At 39.6% G+C, this 18868-nt stretch overlaps 1 protein-coding gene across 1 annotated transcript; it reads right to left on the minus strand.

Moving 5' to 3' along the window:
• Positions 1-1717: 1717 nt before the first annotated feature.
• LOC134617561 (cyclic AMP-responsive element-binding protein 3-like protein 3-B) lies at positions 1718-13037 on the minus strand. Its single transcript, XM_063462842.1, has 10 exons — positions 12935-13037; positions 12594-12692; positions 12003-12273; positions 7940-8070; positions 7671-7781; positions 7155-7261; positions 3952-4020; positions 2587-2671; positions 2215-2308; positions 1718-2103 (listed from the first exon to the last, which is right to left on the minus strand). Exons 1-10 carry the CDS (start codon positions 12953-12955, stop codon positions 1895-1897), a joined length of 1197 nt encoding a protein of 398 aa, XP_063318912.1. The 5' UTR covers positions 12956-13037; the 3' UTR covers positions 1718-1894.
• Positions 13038-18868: the final 5831 nt, after the last annotated feature.

Here is an 18868-nt window from a genome sequence, read left to right on the forward strand (position 1 = left end):
TGCACGGCTGCCAAGAGATTAAAAAAACAGTGAGATGATAAACTCACATTTCCACAACACAGCTCCACCGACAAAGACAAAAAAAATCAACTGTGTAAAAATATAAACCAAAAAGAAGTATTCAAATTATAGAATTGAATGCAGATTTGAATGCACAGCTGTGCTTTGACGGAAATGCCAACAGTGTTTCTTTTAAAAGTATTGTGAAAGTATATGAGGCAGAAAACTGCAGCTGACTGTGATGGGCATCAATTTTGCAGATACTTGATTGAAAGTATAAAGCACTGTGGAGAAATTATAGTGATATTATATATATTTTTTGTATATGTTCTTTTTTTAAATGGAAGTTTATGGACATATTGCTAAACTGTTATTGGTAAAATTCAATGACTGGTTAAAAAATATGGGAAAAAACATCCATAAAAATGAATACGGAAAAATCATTTGGTACATTGTACTATTTTTCATTGATGCTTTTTGGGGGATTGTTTTTCTGCTTCAAAATTGCATTTATTGTATAATTAATTACAAATTTGTCAAGACGTTCACCTACAGAGACAGATTTCATAGTTAAGAACAAAAAAAATAAGAGAACACCGGTGTCATAAACTTTCTGATAGAGGTACTGCACTATGGACCAGGCTATAAAACAGCTCATCCCCCACACAGTACTGAACAATACTGTGTAAGTACTATACAGTACAATGGGGTAGATCAGGTAGCCAAGGTATCCCACCTCAAGTTGCTCTCAGATCCATCTGTTAGAAACTTTTACAACAACAACACTTACAGAGTCCTCTGTGCCTTCTTTATGTGAACATAATCCAAACATACTCATCATTTAAAAATAATCACAGTTCAATTCGTTTCTCTTTTCCTTTCCAACAGCCAGTTGTTACTCCTGACTTAAAATCTACTGCTACTATTGTATTTTCAGATTAAATTGTTCGAGGTTTGCAGCTGTAGAACATTTAAGCTGCTTATCTTATTTCATCTCACCAGAAAAAGGCACTTCACGTCGATCTGTAAACAGTCTTTAGTTACATTTCCACAATTACAGTAAGCGATATTTTTCTTTCTCAGAAATAATGATATGAAACTGAAACCCACTTTCCTCTGGTGTTTTGACAGCTGGCTGTGAACGTGAAGCTTTTATTTGCTCATTGAGTCATATTTGAAGACCCCGAATCATTTTTGTTTTCAAAATATTGTCTCATTATTTTTGCAAATCGGTTTTCCTCGACACAGGACACATGGTATCGCTGGAGGAAGGAAACAAAACAACAACAAAACTTTCAGACGGGTCCAAAATTCACTGGAGAAAATGTGAATTCACACCCGGCTGATCCTGCCAGTAGCAACCTGTCTCAAAGATTTAACCGTCTAAGCCTCAGCACGCACACACACACACACACACACACACACACACACACACACACACACATGCACACACTGCCAGCACAGTGAAAAATGCAAATGCGTCATTAAATTACTGCGCAGAGCTCCTACTGAATGCACCACAGATCACGGTATATATTCAAAGAAAATAATAAATCACAGTAGTGAGCGTGCATGTGTATTTAATGTGTTTGTATTTAACAGGCATCAGCAGCACAGGTATGATCCAGCATACATGATCCAGCAGGTGCTTAAAGGCTTTTTATTCAGAGCAAAATGAAAAATGATTACATCCACATCAATGACCTCTTTACTGGCCTTTGTGAAAGTGCATTCCTGAAACACCTTTCAACTGGATGTTTATGTGCTGGAGCAGCCCCTCACCCAGCCTCTGTAGTGAAAAGCAGATGCAGAGAAGCTTTTAAACTACCCTGTTGGGGGCTGCACTTGCATCCAAACTCGCACCCCTGCGCTACGTCTTTCTTGTTAGAATAAATCAGTGAAGGTCCTTGTGCCTGTGATCTTGATGGCGAGAGAAGGGGACGTCTGCTTTGGGGAGATCTGTCCAGGGCCTGATCTTCTCTGTCAGATTGCGCAGGGCTTCAAAGCCCCTGGTAACGCAGAGGAGAGGAAGAGGAAGAGAAGGAGGTGGAGGAGGAGGGATGTCTCGGGCATCATCCATCGACTGCAAGGAGCGGGACGGCACTGAGAGACAGAGATACGGTTGAGAGGAGTGAGTGTGTGTGCATGAGTGAGGGTGCATGGACGAAAAAGAAAAAAAGAAAGCAAGATTGGCCATGCATGATGGCTACGGACCTTTGGTCTCTGCATAGTCTGCCTGACTGAGCTGGCTGTAAGGGTCTGGTCGAAGATTTGAAGAAATCAGCAGAGAGAAGGAGAGGAGCAAGACCTGGATGTAAATACAGACAGATGGACAAAAAGAGGTCAAGCATAGAAAACACAGATCAGAAAGAAGAAACTGAGTAGGTTATTACACACACACACCTACATAACATTTTGCCCAACGGGTGCTTCTCTGACTCATTTAAATATTCAAAGCATTCATAGCCGCAGTCCTGCCGGTACAAACACTCGCGCTCCTTGATGTGCTTATGAACTTTTAATGTTTACTGTATTTCTTTGTTACAATTATGACTGCCTGAAAAAATACATAATGCTCTATCTCACCAGGATGCAGGTTGCTTTCTGTCTTGTTTTGCTGGGGCCATTAGGAAGGAGAGCCTGTAGTTGGCTTAGCTGCTCCAGCAGAGCACTGCAACACAAATCCAGACAGAAAGATGAAAGAGGCTGTGCAAAAGTTTCACATAAGGGGTCTCATCATTTCCAGCATCTGTGATCACTCTCGCAAAAAAAAAGAGAGAGAAAGAAGGACAAATTGAAGGAAGAGTGTGTGTGTGTGTGTGTGTGTGTGTGTGTGTGTGTGTGTGTGTGTGTGTGTGTGTGTGTGTGTGTGTGTGTGTGTGGAGCCTTCACACATTTTGTTTTTACAAGTAGCAGTCTGCCAGCGTCAGGGAAAAAGAATAAAAAAATCAGGACAGTAAAATTGCAGAGTGAAAAGAAAGAAAAGTCGGAAAAGCTGTGTGAAGATTTGGAATGGTATGCACTTTGTATTCTGGTAATTTTACTCTCAGGCTCTTCAGTCCCGAATCTTTAACAGGCAGAACGGTTTGGCCATTTTCAGCCGTGACTCGGTTTCATGAAAGCGGTGTCACAAAAGATGTCGTGGAGATTTATTTTGTGCAGCTAGCTCTGTACAAGCCCCGCGTCCAGGTTTGATTAATCCTGCTGCCTTATCTGTTCAACCGGTAGGGACTTTGATGGGAAACAAATGTGAGGGTTTGCAATTATGCCGTGTTTTCATCTGGCTGCACCTCCTCAGCCTGGCCATTGTTAAATGTACAACACCCGGATGTTCTGACTATATATGGTCAATCTTAATTATTTCTGTCATCCTATATTTCTGGATTTAGGCTTCATGAAACAGGGCTTATGGTGTCATAGCCTTGAGATGAAGTGGTTTAGGCCATCAACAAAATACAAAATACAACCAGACATAATCCCACTAATGAAAACATAGTAGCTAAATAACTGAAACAGGGAAATAAACTGAAAAACCGAGACATCTGTGGTGCTATTTTTACAGGAGCAATTGCTGCAGAGCTAAAATAGCCATTCTCTAAAATCTAACAGTGACCATTCGATCATGCCAGAGCTCTGAAGCTGTGCCCTGACTGTGCCTGGGCCGGGGTATAGCTTCCAAAGCTTCCGAGCCTTGGACTTTTCCAGACCATATGCTGAAGTGTAGTGCGCTGGGCTGTAGTCATGGTAACTCTTTGCTTTTCATTGCAACTTTCAAAAGCAAGTCCTGGATGTTGTCACAGGTAAAGCTAATCAGGTGTGTTATGTTCTTTACTGTATTTTCTGGACTTTGAACTTTAAGCTCTCCATCATTATACAAAACACTGAGTCGTCCAGGCAGCTAATGCCAATAATCATCAGGTTAAACTTTCGTTGCCTCAGTTAAGGACTCACTTGTTGGTCTCCTCCAGCTGCTGGATCTTTCTCTGCAACTCGAGGTTGTGAGCACCACATGCAGACATCCTACAGAAAGAGGAGGAGGAGAATGAGGGCAGAATCGTATTAAAAAAATATCGTTTTATGATGTTGCCTCGCCTGCCCTCCATTTCTCTCTCTGCCAATATCAGCCTGCTGACTGTTATCGCAAACCCCATTCTGTCATCCAGGGACTCCACCCCCTTTCTTCTTCTGGTGTCTCTCTTGTTTGGTTCAGTCACTGTGAGTCCATTATGCCTTCGACTGATAATGACACCCTGTTGATACGCTCCGCTTGAATCTGGTTTAATTATCAACGAATGCTGACTCTGGGAGAGACAATCTCACTCTGCCATGAAACTTTTGTTATCGGGAGGCAGCAGAGCTCAAGCTTGATTGAGATGTTGATAGCATGTAATTAGATATATAAACCTCCTGTGTTACATCAGTAAGACATTTTCATTAGTACGCAAAACACACAGACAGTTTTCACATTTCAAATATTTACTAAAGTGACAGCACATTTGTGTTTGGCCATTTTTAAAGCCCAAACTGTGTATTGGCTTTATCCCACCCGCTACACCCGTGGTCCAAAACACCTCCATTCATTCTCAATCGACTCTTTTATTCTGAGACAGATCAGTAATGGCAGGTTTTAAAAGAGTCCAGCAGTGCGAGGGAGACAGTCTTAAGAACCACATCAGACTGAAACAAGTTCTAAAAATACCCCAAGAGAAGCTGATGAATGATAAACCTGGAGGGATTTGACAAACAAAGGAATTTGGGGAACATTGCTGCATTGCGTTTTTTGAGGCGAGTCAAATTACATGCTCGACCACGCAGCACTGTTTGTGGAGGTGTGATGTGGTTGAAGCGCCAGCATGTGGGAGGCAGGTGGGATTAATAAATTTGGTGACAAAGGCTTGCTGGCTGTGTGGTGAGGCTGATTCTCTGCAGCCTCGAGGTAGAGAAGGAGGAGGAAGACTGACGCGATTCTGAGAAAACCTGCTTGCTGTTCTGGGTTGTGGCATCATGTTTAGGAATGATCCATTCTCTCTCCTGACTACGTCTGTGAGTTTGCATGTATGCACAATGAGAAAGTGGTCCAGATCGACCGTTAGTGTTTTGGTGCCCCACAGTGGAGCAGTTATCACAGTATGGTGGGTATTCTGAGTTTCTTTAAAATGTTCAATGAATGTAGAAACTTTCAGGTCTTTGACTATACTGAACACCGATTTTTTTTCTCATAGACAATATTAAGATCTCTAAGAGGTCTTAAAATGAGTATATACAACCTCAGATAAACTGCAAACCGTGACATATTATACTATGTCAATAAAAACTAAGTCAAAGTGCAGAAGAAGAGTGTTAAAAATTAGCTGCTGCTAATGAAATGCACTTGATTAACAGATCGTCAAGACGTTTTGCTAGTTTGCAGGTCTGGAGCATTCAGGTATGCGTTATCACAAATCCAAGCAGGAAAGACATCAGCAATGATCTTAGAAAACCAATTAGGGTTATCAGGCCACTCAGAAAATTTTTTCATTCTACAGTGAAAAAGATTATTCACAAGTGGAAAGCAACAGATGCCAATCTCCCCAGGAATGGACATCCCAGAAAATTCACCTCAGTCAGACCATCCAATCCTTACAAAAACTTTAAAAAAAATCTAAGAGCTACATCTCAGACTCCACAGCCTTCAGTGAGCATGTTAAATGTTAAAACTCATGACAGTACAATTAGAAAAAGGCTGAACAAGTGTGGCTTGTTTAGAAGGGTTTCATCTAAAAAAAAACCTCACAAAACTTCTGGAACAATGTCCTTTAGAAGGATTAGACAAAAATTGAGGTGTTTTGGTCATAACGGACAGTGCCAAGTTTGGAGAAAGCCAAACACAGCGTATCAGCACAAACATCCCCCACCAGCTGTCAAGCACGGTGGTGGGGGGTGATGATTTGGGCTTGTTTTACAGCCACAGGTCCTGGGCACTTTGTAGTCATTGAGGTGACCATGAACTTCTCTGTATACCAAAGTATTCTTGAACCAAATGTGAAGCCATCTGTCTGACAGCTAAAGCTTGGGCAAAACTGGGTCCAACAACAGGACTATGATCCCAAAAAGAAAGGAAGAAAAGAATCAAGGTGCTGCAATGGTCCAGTCAAAGTCCAGACCTGTTGAAATGTGGTGAGACCTTAAAAGATCTGTGGATGAATTTAAAGAAGAGTGGGGTAAAGTTCCTTCACAATGATGGCAGAGACTAATGAAGTCATACAGGAAACAATTACTTCATGTTATTGCTGCTAAAGGTATTTCTACAAGCTACTGAATCACTGGGTGTGCCTAGTTTCTCACAGGACTGTTTCTGGATTTTGGTTTAGTTTTTTGTCACAACACAGTTTAATGTGAGAATGTTGTTGTCCTTCTCAGATTAAATTTACCTAAATTTAAGACCATGTAAAGACTAGATCATCTTTTTTATTATACCCTGATATATAACCTTAGAACTGAGAGAAGGCTCACTTTCTTTTTTTCCACAGCAGGAGTATGAATATATATTATTCTCTGCATTATTAAAACATCATCTTTTTGTATCTTTGTTCTTACTGAAGTGCCGTTGGCATTATAGACAGTAATGCTTATGTGCAGGTTTGTTTTTTGTTTTTATCTAAATATTCCTCAAATGAAAAAAAAATTCTCTTTTGCAGCAATGTTTTGAAAATGGTATTTCTTTCTGTATCCAGATAATGATCTTTATTAGTGAAAAAATAAAGAAATAACAAGGTTTATGTCTTTCATTTTGGGCTGCTTCACTGGAACTGAATTTTAATGGGTTGTATTTCTTTTATCAATTTTGGCACTATATAATGTTTCTCTTGAATAAGTTTCTGTAATTAATTGGTTTTGCTGGAGGCCATGACAACTACTGCTGCACAGCTCTCCTTCTTCTTCTTTTTTTAATTCAAGACAACTCACTATTGTTGTTTGAGTTTGTTATGCAATTTTTTTTTTGAGCTTCCTGTGAGGATTTTTTTCAGGGAACTATTTGACAAATACCAGGAATCATGAACTGTGCTTTACTTAATGAACAACAAAACATTCACTGAATCACTGAAAAACATTAAAAATCCAAAGCAGATGATTAAAAAAATGTTTCCTAAGTCGGTGCAGAGATAATGTCATACCTTTCTTCCAGGCTATCAACATATTCCCTTTTCTTCTTCCGACTTTCCTGAGCTGAGCGCTTGTTGCGGATTTTCCGCCGGATCTTTTTCAAAACTCTCTCTTCAAACTTGTCAAGGAGATGAAACACATGGGAGACCAGGACAAGAGAGAATAAAGAAAAAGGTATGTGAGCTGAAACTAGGTTGAGAGAGATGTGTGTGTGTGTGTGTGTGTGTGTGTGTGTGTGTGTGTGTGTGTGTGTGTGTGTGTGTGTGTGTGCGTGCGTGTGTGTGTGTGTGTGTGTGTGTGTGTGTGTGTGTGTGTGTGTGTGTGTGTGTGTGTGTGCGTGCGTGTGTGTGTGTGTGTGTGTGTGTGTGGTGGGGAAGGGTGGGTGGGGTAGGGGGGGCATCATATCTGGCTGACTTTGTGTAACTGGGGATACAGATTTAGATCATGAGTGTGTGTTTGTGGATGTGTTTGGAGCATGCTTGTGCAGAGACGTCTGCCCTACATACATGTGTATGTCGCTCATGTACCTTGGATAGAGGCAGTCTGCTGGGCAAGTTTACCCCTTCTTTAGCCAGAAGCCTCTTCTCATCCTCATTAAGTACAAGCTCCCGCAAGGAATGCTGGGGGATTCGCTGCGCCTGTGAACCAGATGGACAGAATACATTTCACTTAAAGTGACTCTATTTGCAGCTTTCCCCAAGAAGACACAGACAGATAATAAAATTCTCTTTCAGTCAGAGTAGGACAGGACACCACACAAACTTTTATTAAAACACAATTATTAAACCCTTCTTACTTCGTGTCCCAGGTTGGATAACAGCAGGTCCTTCACGGTGAGAGAATGGCTGGATGGTAGCAGAGGATTTTGGTTTGTGGCGAGGTAGTATGAAATTCCAATATCCTCATCTAAGCTGCCAGACTCACAGCCTGCATATTAAAGCAGAAAAAACAGTGCACCACATGTCATGGTTTACAAAATTGCTTGTATTTGCTGTTCAAACAAAACCCACCACAAAACGTCAGTCATTGCAGCATCTTTCTGTGCTTTAAAAACACTTTGCAAACACACAATGCTGCGCAAGTTTTTAGGCATTTTAGACACTTGGATTCCTGTCCATCCTCCACCAGGGAGGAGACTGATCATGCCTGCACCAATTATGCATCAGATGGCACAGTCCCCATCAAGCTCTTGTCTCATGGAGTCAGTCTGGGAGAGACTAAAGTCGAGATAGCCAAAATCTACAAAAGCCACCTGAAACAAGCAACCAGCCAAGTACCTTGAAAACTTGGTCACACAAAATATTGGCTTGATTTGGAGTATGTATCTTTACTTTAATATTAGTGACATCTGGACATTGTCTTGTAATTATATTAAAAAATTGTGAGAAAGTTTTAAGGTAGCCAGTTAACCTAGGCTAAAGAACGTGTGATTTTTATATTGTCAGCGTTTCACGATTGATCAAACCTGATATGCCACTATTTAAAACAAATACACAGTGTCCCAACTCCATTTACTGAAAGACTCACTCTCTTAATTTTCAGATAGTTATACATAAATTGCTCTTAGTGCTCATTTGGAATGCACAACAACAGCACATTGTGTTTCGTTTCCTAAATACAACTTGAAATTGTTCACTCTTGTTAACACACAGATGCCAGTTCCTAGTGCACGAAAGTGTACAAGCGTTTGTAAGAAGAGGAAAACAGCAGGGAAGAGGAAAACACCAATTTCAGATGATTGCGATAGGCCATGTTCTTGTTCACAGAAAGTCAATTTGAAAAACAACAATAGAAAATAGCATCAGAACTTTCCATTTTTTCCAAAAGTAAATGTTTACATGTATTAAAGTATTACAGACATATGTGTTTTACATAGTAAATTCAGTAGATTCTATGATGTTTTTCTATTCTTGAAGTTACTTATAGAGTACTGAATGGACAGGCTCTAGATAATTTATGTCTGCTTCTTATTAAACACACTCCTAATTGTAGTCTTTAGTTGTAGGCTCTGAATATAATGATTGTTCCTTGTACAAGACTCAGGACTGACAGAGCATTTCAGTCTGTGGCACCTTGAATATGGAATATTCTCCCACTCCAGCTTTGTTTAGCTCACTGTGGGCTCCTTCAAAAAGGATTGTTTTGCTTTTTTCTGGGTTTTAATTTAAAGTTTCAGTAAGTAAACATTTTCACCTCTAGATGTCAGTAAATTTCAGTCAACTGAGTTTTGTTTTCTTACCCATCTCGATTCAAATGCATAATCCGAGCTACAGTTGCTGCAATATGAGAAAAATGTTTTAGCCAGCCAAGAGAGATCAATGACATTAAATTTAGACTGTACTCCATAATCGCCACAGCCAGCCAGTGTGTATCTACTATTGTTTGAACCGGATCCGGATCTGCTCGATTTCTTTATTTGTGTGAAGGCTGTCAGCCCACTGTTTACCTCAGCTGCCAATGACGGGTGAGAGGTGTCCACATCTATTTACTTTGAAGTGGGCTGTGGAAGTTTGTGAGAGTTCGATATAAGTTGATGAGTTAACGAAGGTCAGTTGTGATGGATGACATGAGATGAGGTGAGTTGCTGAGGATATGCTTAAGCCTTACTCTGTTGTTTTTGCTGCTGTTAGCTGGTGTTTGCCAGCATGAGTGAAACTTTCTTTAAAATGGATGTAACCTTGTTGGGTTTTGATGCTTAGTAAATAAACTCACATACAATGTGAGAATGTAATCCAGCTGTTTATCAGAGGGAAAGTTTGAATTTTAAGACATTAGCTGCCATAATGTTAATTTACAAACAGCTTTTGTTGTTTTCTGTCAGCTGTCCCAGACTGGAGGGTCACATGTCTAATCTACTGACTGTAATTGCAACAATATCAGGAATAAATAAATTTGTCTGTATGTTTTCATGTGACTTCATTTCAGGAGGTTTGAGATAAGAAGGAAAGGATGACATTTTATCCAGATGTTTTCGCATATTGTTGAGGTGGACCCCTTCTCCAATGATAAAATATAGGTACGATCTTTCATATCTTCAGACTGAAGGTGCAGGCACAAAGTTAAATCTCCCTCCATGGCACTCGAAAGCCTACGCCTCTCCACCTTTGATACATAGATAGATCATACATAGATCATAGGATTATAAACTGCAGACCTGCTCCTGTGTATTATTAGGTAGATACTATGAGTACAGCATCAGCACAGTACAGTTTTTTCTATTAAATAACCTCAAAAAAATCACTGACTGTGCCTGTTTTCCATTAAGATTCTTATTAACAGTAACTATTTTTGTAATGATCTGTTTTCCTGTATTCTATTTCATTCTGTTTTTTAACCGGATCTTGTCTTGACATTAACTGCATTTTGATTTTCTGTTATATTTTATTCTGATTATTCAAACTATTTTTAAAGTCCACACCCTGATGTTGTGTTTTCCTTTTTTTTTTTTTGATGTATTGTTCAATGAAGGCTCGTTAGTGCTCTTATTGTTGCAGGTTTTGAGTGTGACCTGAAAGCACAGTCAAAACTATTTCGATACGATTGTTTACAAGAGTCAGAGGTTTTATGAACAGTAGTTTGACTTTGAGTATTGTGTCTAGATTTTGTGTTAACAGCTAAGAAAAAATACATAATATGTGTGAAAGGTTTCAAGAAATGTGTCAAAGCAAATGTGGAAAACTGTAAACACTGGGAAACACTGGGAAACACTAATGTTAAATTGCGTGGGTTGCATTAATATTGATATGCCAACACTCCACAGCCATTTCGAATCATTAGGAACCCTCTGGTCTTATCTGCTGATCTTTTCTGGCAGGAGCATTTAAACCAGTAATGCTTCCCTTGTGGATATAAATTCATACATTTGAATTACACCCACACTGGTTCTGTGGTGAGTTAAAGGCTGCAGTTTATGGTGGTTTGTGTAGTTGTCGCTACCTTTCAAATGCACAATGGATTTAACCTTCACGGTAATAGCTGTTACACAGCTTCGAGAAGCTGCTGAAAGTGACTTTGTAATATGGTCTTACAAGCACAGGACCAGTGTTACAACAATTGTTCCCTGTAATGAATTAAATGAACACTGATCTTTAACCTAACAGACAATATATACTGTATATTAGTCAGCTACTTAATGATACCACAAACTCCATGAAGAAGTAAATGATGACTATATTCACTCATTCACTGATGAAGTCCAGTACAGACAAATAAAACAGCTTTCCACTGTAATTGTGAGGCTGATGAGTGATTAAGCAGTTATGTAAAGAGTTAAAGAAATTACAGCCTGAAAAGATTACTTTCCTTTCCTCATAATTATGACCTTGTGGATGTATTTGCTTGTGTTTTAGAAACTTTTGTTGTAATTAGAAGGTGATGCATGTGTTTTTAAAAAAAATGAAATGTATGTGTCTAGGTTTACTCGGTCATTTTCAGATGTCTGGCACTAGTGGTGGGTCAAAAAACTGCACAGTGAAATGAACCAATATTCAAAATAGCTGCCCTCACAAAACAGCTTATGAATGGCAATAATCACAACCGTTTATCTTTAAAGATGTTCAAAAATGGGAAAAACCAAACAAGTGGCTCTTTGAAAGGTCCGCCGTCGGAGGCTCAGTCAAAAGCCCTCATTATCCCACTACAGAAATCGCAAAATGACAGATCTCACAATGTCAAAAGCTTCCCCTTTTTCATCTGGCAGTCCTGTGCCCTGGTTACATTGTTCTTTACGCGTCTCAACCTCACATTTGCGCTCACTGTTAAAACAAACTACTGCTTTACAGGTTCAAGTTCAGTACATGTTTCTGGCCAGTATAAAAAAGCAAGCCGGTTAACCCTTTGCTATTTAAATGTTGTCTTACCGAGATCGATAACAACATCTGGCTTTTTTTCATTTGCCGCTGTCTGATTCACAAGACATGAAGACTGCGTGAAAGCCTGAATGTCACAGGGAGTGAAGGCTGCGCAGGTTGCGTGAGGGCTGTTTGTGGGATCTGTCAGGGGGTCCTCGTTGATGCCACTGTCACTGGTGCAGGGAGACCACAGGGGTGATGCTGGCACAGAGGAGGAGTCGCTCCCATGCAGCAGGAACTCCAAGAAATCATCAGAATCGCTTTGCTTAGTGCTCAGTGTCTGAAGAGAGTATGCATACATAATTACATTATGGCTTGATTGGCAGAATTAATTTAGATCATAGATAATAGTATTCACACAAACAAGCAGACACAGAAGCGTGAACACACCAGGCTTTCAATTCTCTCTCTCTCTGTTAGCTTTGGTTCCCCTCATCGCTATTTGCAACACTTGCCGCTATACAATCAGGCACACCCCAGAATACAGTTTAAACTCAGCACTCAGGTTCTCATAATGAGATGAATTCGTGGCCGTGATTATGTTTTCCCCTGAGTGATTCGGTTTAGGAGCAAACTGTGCACAATGAGAAGCACACTTACATCATTAGTTGAGATGGTCCACGTTTGGTTGCTGTGGCAACTGGTGGATTCACCTGTGTTTTTGAGCAGAAGGTCAATGATGTCCATCCCATCATACACCTGAAACAAACAGTGATGGTTCTGAAATTGAAGTGTTCCTCAGTTTTTCAAAAGATAAAATGTTTTTCACAGTATTACCCAATTTCACCTGGGTGTCAAAAACTCGCTCAATCTCACACTTCACTTGTCTTTGACAAACTTGCATTCACGTTCGCCTTTTTTAAAGCGACGCTTTCTTGACACGCACTCATGCTGAATCACTCTCTTGCACAAAAAGCATTAACTGCACCCAGTGATCTTACCTTGTCTGTAGTCAGCGTCATAATTCTGACATTAAAGCAGCTGGTGGAATTTCAGCGAAAGTCTCCTTCAGGCGTACAAATGCAACACACGGCCAGATTGGTACGTTCCTTGTGCCTTTAGCGTGAAGGAGAAACATCTGAGTAAGCCTTCAGGGACAAAGTTGAAATGCCATATCACACAACAGCATTCCCCAACCCAGCTGATCACTGTCCAATCCACTGTTAGTCAGACAGCAGAGAGAGCCAATTAGGACAAGAAGAAGGGAGATTACTTAATTGTAAATAAGTGTGACCTTTGAGGTCATAAATCAGCAATTGGTGTATGCTGTCAAATTCTTTTTTTTTTTCTTTTTTTTTTAAATTGGACAAGCTAAATTTAAAGCCCAATTTATTGCTTTCAAACACAGAAAGTGGAAAGACTGACATTTAATTTGCACCAGTTTGGACTAAGGCCAACAAAAGTTCAATACTCCTCTCTCTGCTCATCACTAAGGAATCCACGAGGCAGTGGAAACACACACGAAAGGGTTTAATCTGAATTCAAGGGTTAGAAACTGTCTGTTTGATTATTTGAAAAGTGGAGAGAGTTAGTAAAAGAAAGTCAGGATGTGCTTTTAAGCCACTGAGGGATTAATAAAAAGGGCAGCTGTACTTCAAACTCTATTCACTGACACTGAAAGACAGCGCAGAGATCTGATTTGAAGCAGAGCTGAAGCTGTCTGGGAGGTTTCTGGATGGAAATCCAAGGAAAAGAAAAAAATGCTCCCCTTTTATGGGACTTCTTCCTGATTCTTCTTATGGCTTTAAGGCTGAATGAAGACTTAAACTAATTTAATTAAAAGGTAAAAGTCAATAGGAGTCAGGATTACACTGAGATTTCGGGCTTGGTCTTTGGTCATCGAAGCCAGAAACCGAAATGAGAACTATCTTTCAGTTAGCTGTCGTTTAGCTGGAGACAGTTCTGGCACATCTAAAATGATTTTAAGACAGTCCAAGAGTTACTAATGATAGTCTTGGTAATATCTCACATAATGAAGCCCAGTGAAAGGCTCTATGTGCAAATAGAAGAGAACAATGAGTGAGCTGCAGGGAACCCCCAAATTCATGTTGGTCCACTTAGATCCAAAATTACAGAAACAAGTTTCCAGAAGATACAGTCACATAAAAAATAAAGTTTTCACATGATCCAATGATTCAGTAGCTTGTAGATCTACTTGTAGCAGCAATAACTTTTTTTAATGACTTTATCAGTCTCTCACATCACTGTGGCGGATTTTATGGGCACTTGTTTATGCACAACTATCTTAAGTGTAGTGTTTCAGTCAGGTTAGGGTCTGGACTTCGACTGGGCCATAGCAATACTTCATTGTTTTCATTGTAGATTGTTGTAGATTTGCTGCTGTGCTTGCCAAGATTTATCTGAGACAGATGGTGCACAGAGGAGTTCGCGGTTGATTCAACGACTGCAAGGTGCCCAGATCCCGTGGCTTTAAAACAAGCCCAAATCATCACCCCTCCACCACCGTGCTTGGTTTTCTCCATTATAACCGACCCCCCCCCCACCCCACCCCCCCCCCCTTTTTTTTTGTCTCATCCATCCAAAGCACATTGGTTCAAAAGTCTTATTGTTTGTACAGATGCAGCTTTGCAAATATAAGCCATGCTGCTATGTTTTTAGAAAGAAGAACCTTTCTCCTGGCATCCCATCCAAACAAGGAATAGTTGTTCTGTCTTTTTCTAATAATGCTGTCACCATCTTTAACATTTAACATGCTGAGGCTTGCAAAGATGTAGCTCTTGGGCTTTTTGAAATTTTCAGAGCATTGCACAATCTCACCTTGGACTGAATTTGCTGGAACATCTACTCCTGGGAAGATTGTGTTCTAACATACCTGACTGGTAAACTGCAAAATCTTCTGCCTGTATAGAAGTGGTCAAACTTTCTGAAAATCAATTAATAAAGTGCATTTTATTAGCATAGCAGTAAAGGTATACTGAGTTTTTCACAGGAATGGATGGAGTCGTGTGAAAAAACATCTTTTACATAACCGAATGGTTCAAATGACTTCAGCAGTGGAGGCCTTTTATAGTTTATCTGTTGGTATTGTACACTCACCTCTGTCTAAAGGAGCCCTGAGATCTAAGGCTATAGCTAAAATCTTGCCAAACTGAACTTTAAGTGGGACGGTTAAAAAACCAAAAACCAGACAGAGATTAAATATAATTGCTATGTACAAAGGTTATTTTGGTCTATAATAGCAGATGTGTCCAAGCTACTCTTTTTTAAAAAGTGGCTCAACAACTGCAGTTTTTCAGTGGTTTGAGAAAAATAAAATTTCAGCAAACAGCTGCAAAGACTTTTCAGTGAGGCTTGTTGTCAAAGCATCAAGAAAGAGAATGCGATTGTCTGCAGATTCTGGACAGTTTCTTTCAGTCGCTGGCAGCAAACAAACACTGATAATTACCTTAATGTTTTTTTTTTTGTCTGTCAGCAAACTGTTTACAAGAACAAAGAGTTCAGCTGAAGCTACTGTGAAGGGATGGATCAATCAAGGTGGATCGACATGAGAAAAAAAACGTGCATCCTTCTAAATGAAGTATTTATTTTCTTTGTGTCTATCAAATAGACATTTGCTCCTCAAGTTACAGCTCTTTAGAAAGCTGATCAATGACTTTTTTTTTTTTTTTTTTTTGCTTTCCTAATGCAAAACAACGTTATCCGTTCCTTATCTTTGCTGTCATAATTAAGAGCATCTGTTTCATGCTAGCACGCCCCATGAAGCAAAAGATATTACATAATGTGTTCTTCCAGCAATTACACAAGGGGAACATGCACACTGGCAGAGATTATCTCATTGTTATCACAGGGGAAGGGATTGTTTCAGTGGCAGAGCTACTTAGTATTACATCCGTCTAAAAGCAGAATAAGCACAATCAATAGTCTGCATTCTTTTAAGAATGAACACCATCAGCTCAATCCTCCCATTGCCATATCAACTTCAAAGCATCGTTACACCTTTGAGGGAACACAGCCTGGTAGCTCAAATAATTCAAAGCCATTTTCCTTTCTCTTCATATAATTTTATTTGACATTTTTACCTTCATCAGATGGCTCGAAGCAGACAGAGATGCCAGATATTTTCTTTGGGTTCTGAATTTATGTTTTTTTGTTACCTTTACTAAGCTGTTCAAAAGTTTCAGAGTGAAGAGGGATTTTACGGGAAGAACGAAAGTGAAACCGTGGCACGGCAGAAAGGACGCAAATCTTTCTTATCTTTTGTTTGCCAGGCATGCATAATGTGAATAAATCAAATTCTCCGAGGTGTCTGATTCCCAGGCTTGGTGGAGACGCTTGTTTTACAGGCTAGGTTGGATTTCCAGACCTAAAATACATTTCAAATGTTTCAAAAAGCCCCTGTTGTATAAGGCCAGAAAAGGTTATTTAAATACATTCTGGCAGGACTAATGGAAATGATGGTGTATCAGCATATTCTGCTGTGTTACTCTTTCTTACTTAAGAAAATAACGCTCACAGTGAAGCCACCGTACAAATCCATTATGACCGCTATACTTTAGTTTTTCAAAGACTTGCCTCTTAAGTATATTAGTTGCTTTAAAATCAACATATCCATGAATACGCCTAATTAAATGGCAGCAGAGCGCTGCTATCTTTATTGCTGTTGTAACTGGAGATTAGAGAGTATCAAAGTACTTTACGTGCAGTGATTATCTAACCGGGGCATTTTGAGCACATCTCTAGATACCAGGAATAGGTTGCTGCTCAGTACACATAATAACTGTTATTGCATATGAGATTATACTGTGAATGCATATTCACATATCTCCATGTGAGACCAGGTTGGTTAGGGTGAAGGAAAAGAACATCTATTGGACATCTTTGGATGTTTTAAAATGAAATATACCTTGAAATCACTTTTATGCTGGTCAGTTCTCTTCCAGTGAAATGACCTGCACAGGTACCAATGACTGCATTTCAGCTCCACAGAAATGGTCTCACGGCTCACATAACCCTATTCCCTGACAAGAAAGTGTGCAATAAGATGTGTGGAGAGCAAAAGAATCATATAAAAAATACACAGCTACTGCAGTGATCAAAGAAATGCTTTCTTCAGGTCCATGGGTGTGAAGTCACGGGCTGAAAACATGTTTGAAGCTTACATCAAGGTCATTTAACCAGCCACAAAGTGCATTTTCATTAGCTCTTATCTTAAGCTCAGTAATTGCTCTAATGTGAGCAAAATCGTTCTATACCTGCAGCTGGGAAATTGTTAGTGTGTGCAAATAGGAGAAACACGCTTCTCCGCTGTCTCTAGTGGAGCTGACTGTCCATTATTGGTAAAATCCTAAACTCTGCAATTAGGAGACAAAGATTAAACACAGCCTTCAGCTACAGCTACAACAGAGTACCAGCTCAGCGTCTGCTTTTTGAAATTTCCCATCATGTGTGCCACTAGTATGAGATAATCCACAGGTTTCTCCTCACTCTCACAGCTACAAGTGTCATGTAATTGGCTTCTTCAGCGCTACGCTTGCAGCGAATGCCCGCATACAACTGGGAATTGTTTTCAATCATGTAAGATTTTTTTTAGTTGGCTTTCTGATTTCCCTAAAGAGCTTCAGGTAACAACCCCAAATGTTCATTTTAAATCTAAATTCAGTATCCGCAGGCACATCATGTGGATTCTATCAGTTTCTAAGTTTATTATTACATTTAAAAATCTGATATCATGACATCGATAGTTTTTGTTATTTCTTAAATTTAATGTTATCTATTCCTTTTTCTACTGCCAAGTTTGGGAATCAGTTGCCTGAATATGTAAAATCCTTCTGTCATTAGTAAAGGGAATACATTTCCCACCGTTTGGAGTTTGACAAAAAAAAAGAAAAAAAAAGTCAGACACCGTCCACCACTGTTTTGCAATTTTAAGACTGCTTCACTGAGTTTCATGAAAACTACCTCTGTAGGTTTTGCATAAATCTGATGATTAGATGATCCCCCATGTTATAAAAGACACTGTTTTTCAGATGAAGTAATCTGCACACCACTGCCTATGCGACTGCAGACAACACGCTCTTTCTGCTGTAAGCGTTGCTGTCTTAGTAGGTCAGCCCTGCTGGAGGAAACGTGACACACTGCGCAGTGATATTGCAGTAATATCAGCTTTATCAGCTGCACTGACCATGGGAACCACTGGTTCTTGTTTGTCACCACAAACTTTAATATCTGGACTCCCTCGTGTTAAAAAGGAATGAATAATCTTTGGAGCTGTTTAGATCCTTTATTGTTGCTCACTAAATGTAAATTTGTTTTGCTTCTTATAGTGCTCTGAAGACAAAAAAAAAGTAGAACTTTCTAATGATATGTATTTTAGGGAGTTTTAACAAAAGTTTTTCTACATTTAGAGACTAATTATGAGCAGAAATTATAAATGCAAGCTCAAAACTAAAAATAAACATTGAAAAACGAAATCGTCTTGCAGCATCGTTTGCTTTGTGGTTTTATCTTCATCTTAAATTCATGAGTAAAGCTTTCTTCAGAGATAATAATCATCTGCTCTCATGAGAGCCCATTATGTGCTTATTATGGGAAAGCCACGAATAATGTATTTTTTTCAGTTATTTCCTTTCTGGACATGTAGAGCACAGACCACTGGTTTAATAAGAAAGACACCCCCCACCAGTTGTTATCACAGGGGGAGGGATTGTTTCAGTGGCAGAGCTACTTATTGTTACACCCGTCTAGAAGCAGAATAAGCGCAATCAATAGTCTGCATTCTTTTAAGAATGAATACCATCAGCTCAATCCTCCCATTGCCATATCAACTTCAAAGCATCGTTACACCTTTGAGAAAGATCCCCCCACCCCCACCCCACACACACGCACACACCCACACGCGTGCACATTGATTGAAT

Source organism: Pelmatolapia mariae, linkage group LG18, assembly GCF_036321145.2.
Source record: "Pelmatolapia mariae isolate MD_Pm_ZW linkage group LG18, Pm_UMD_F_2, whole genome shotgun sequence".
Classification (NCBI taxonomy): domain Eukaryota; kingdom Metazoa; phylum Chordata; class Actinopteri; order Cichliformes; family Cichlidae; genus Pelmatolapia; species Pelmatolapia mariae.

Excerpts from the sequence above, each read along its gene's own strand:
- LOC134617561 (XM_063462842.1), bottom strand. The coding sequence starts at position 12,955 with ATGACGCTGACTACAGACAAG. Across the intron at positions 7,262-7,670 it reads GCAGACTGCCTCTATCCAAG|TTTGAAGAGAGAGTTTTGAA; the intron begins GTACATGAGCGA and ends CTCCTTGACAAG. Across the intron at positions 2,672-3,951 it reads CAGCTGGAGGAGACCAACAA|TGCTCTGCTGGAGCAGCTAA; the intron begins GTGAGTCCTTAA and ends TTTGTGTTGCAG.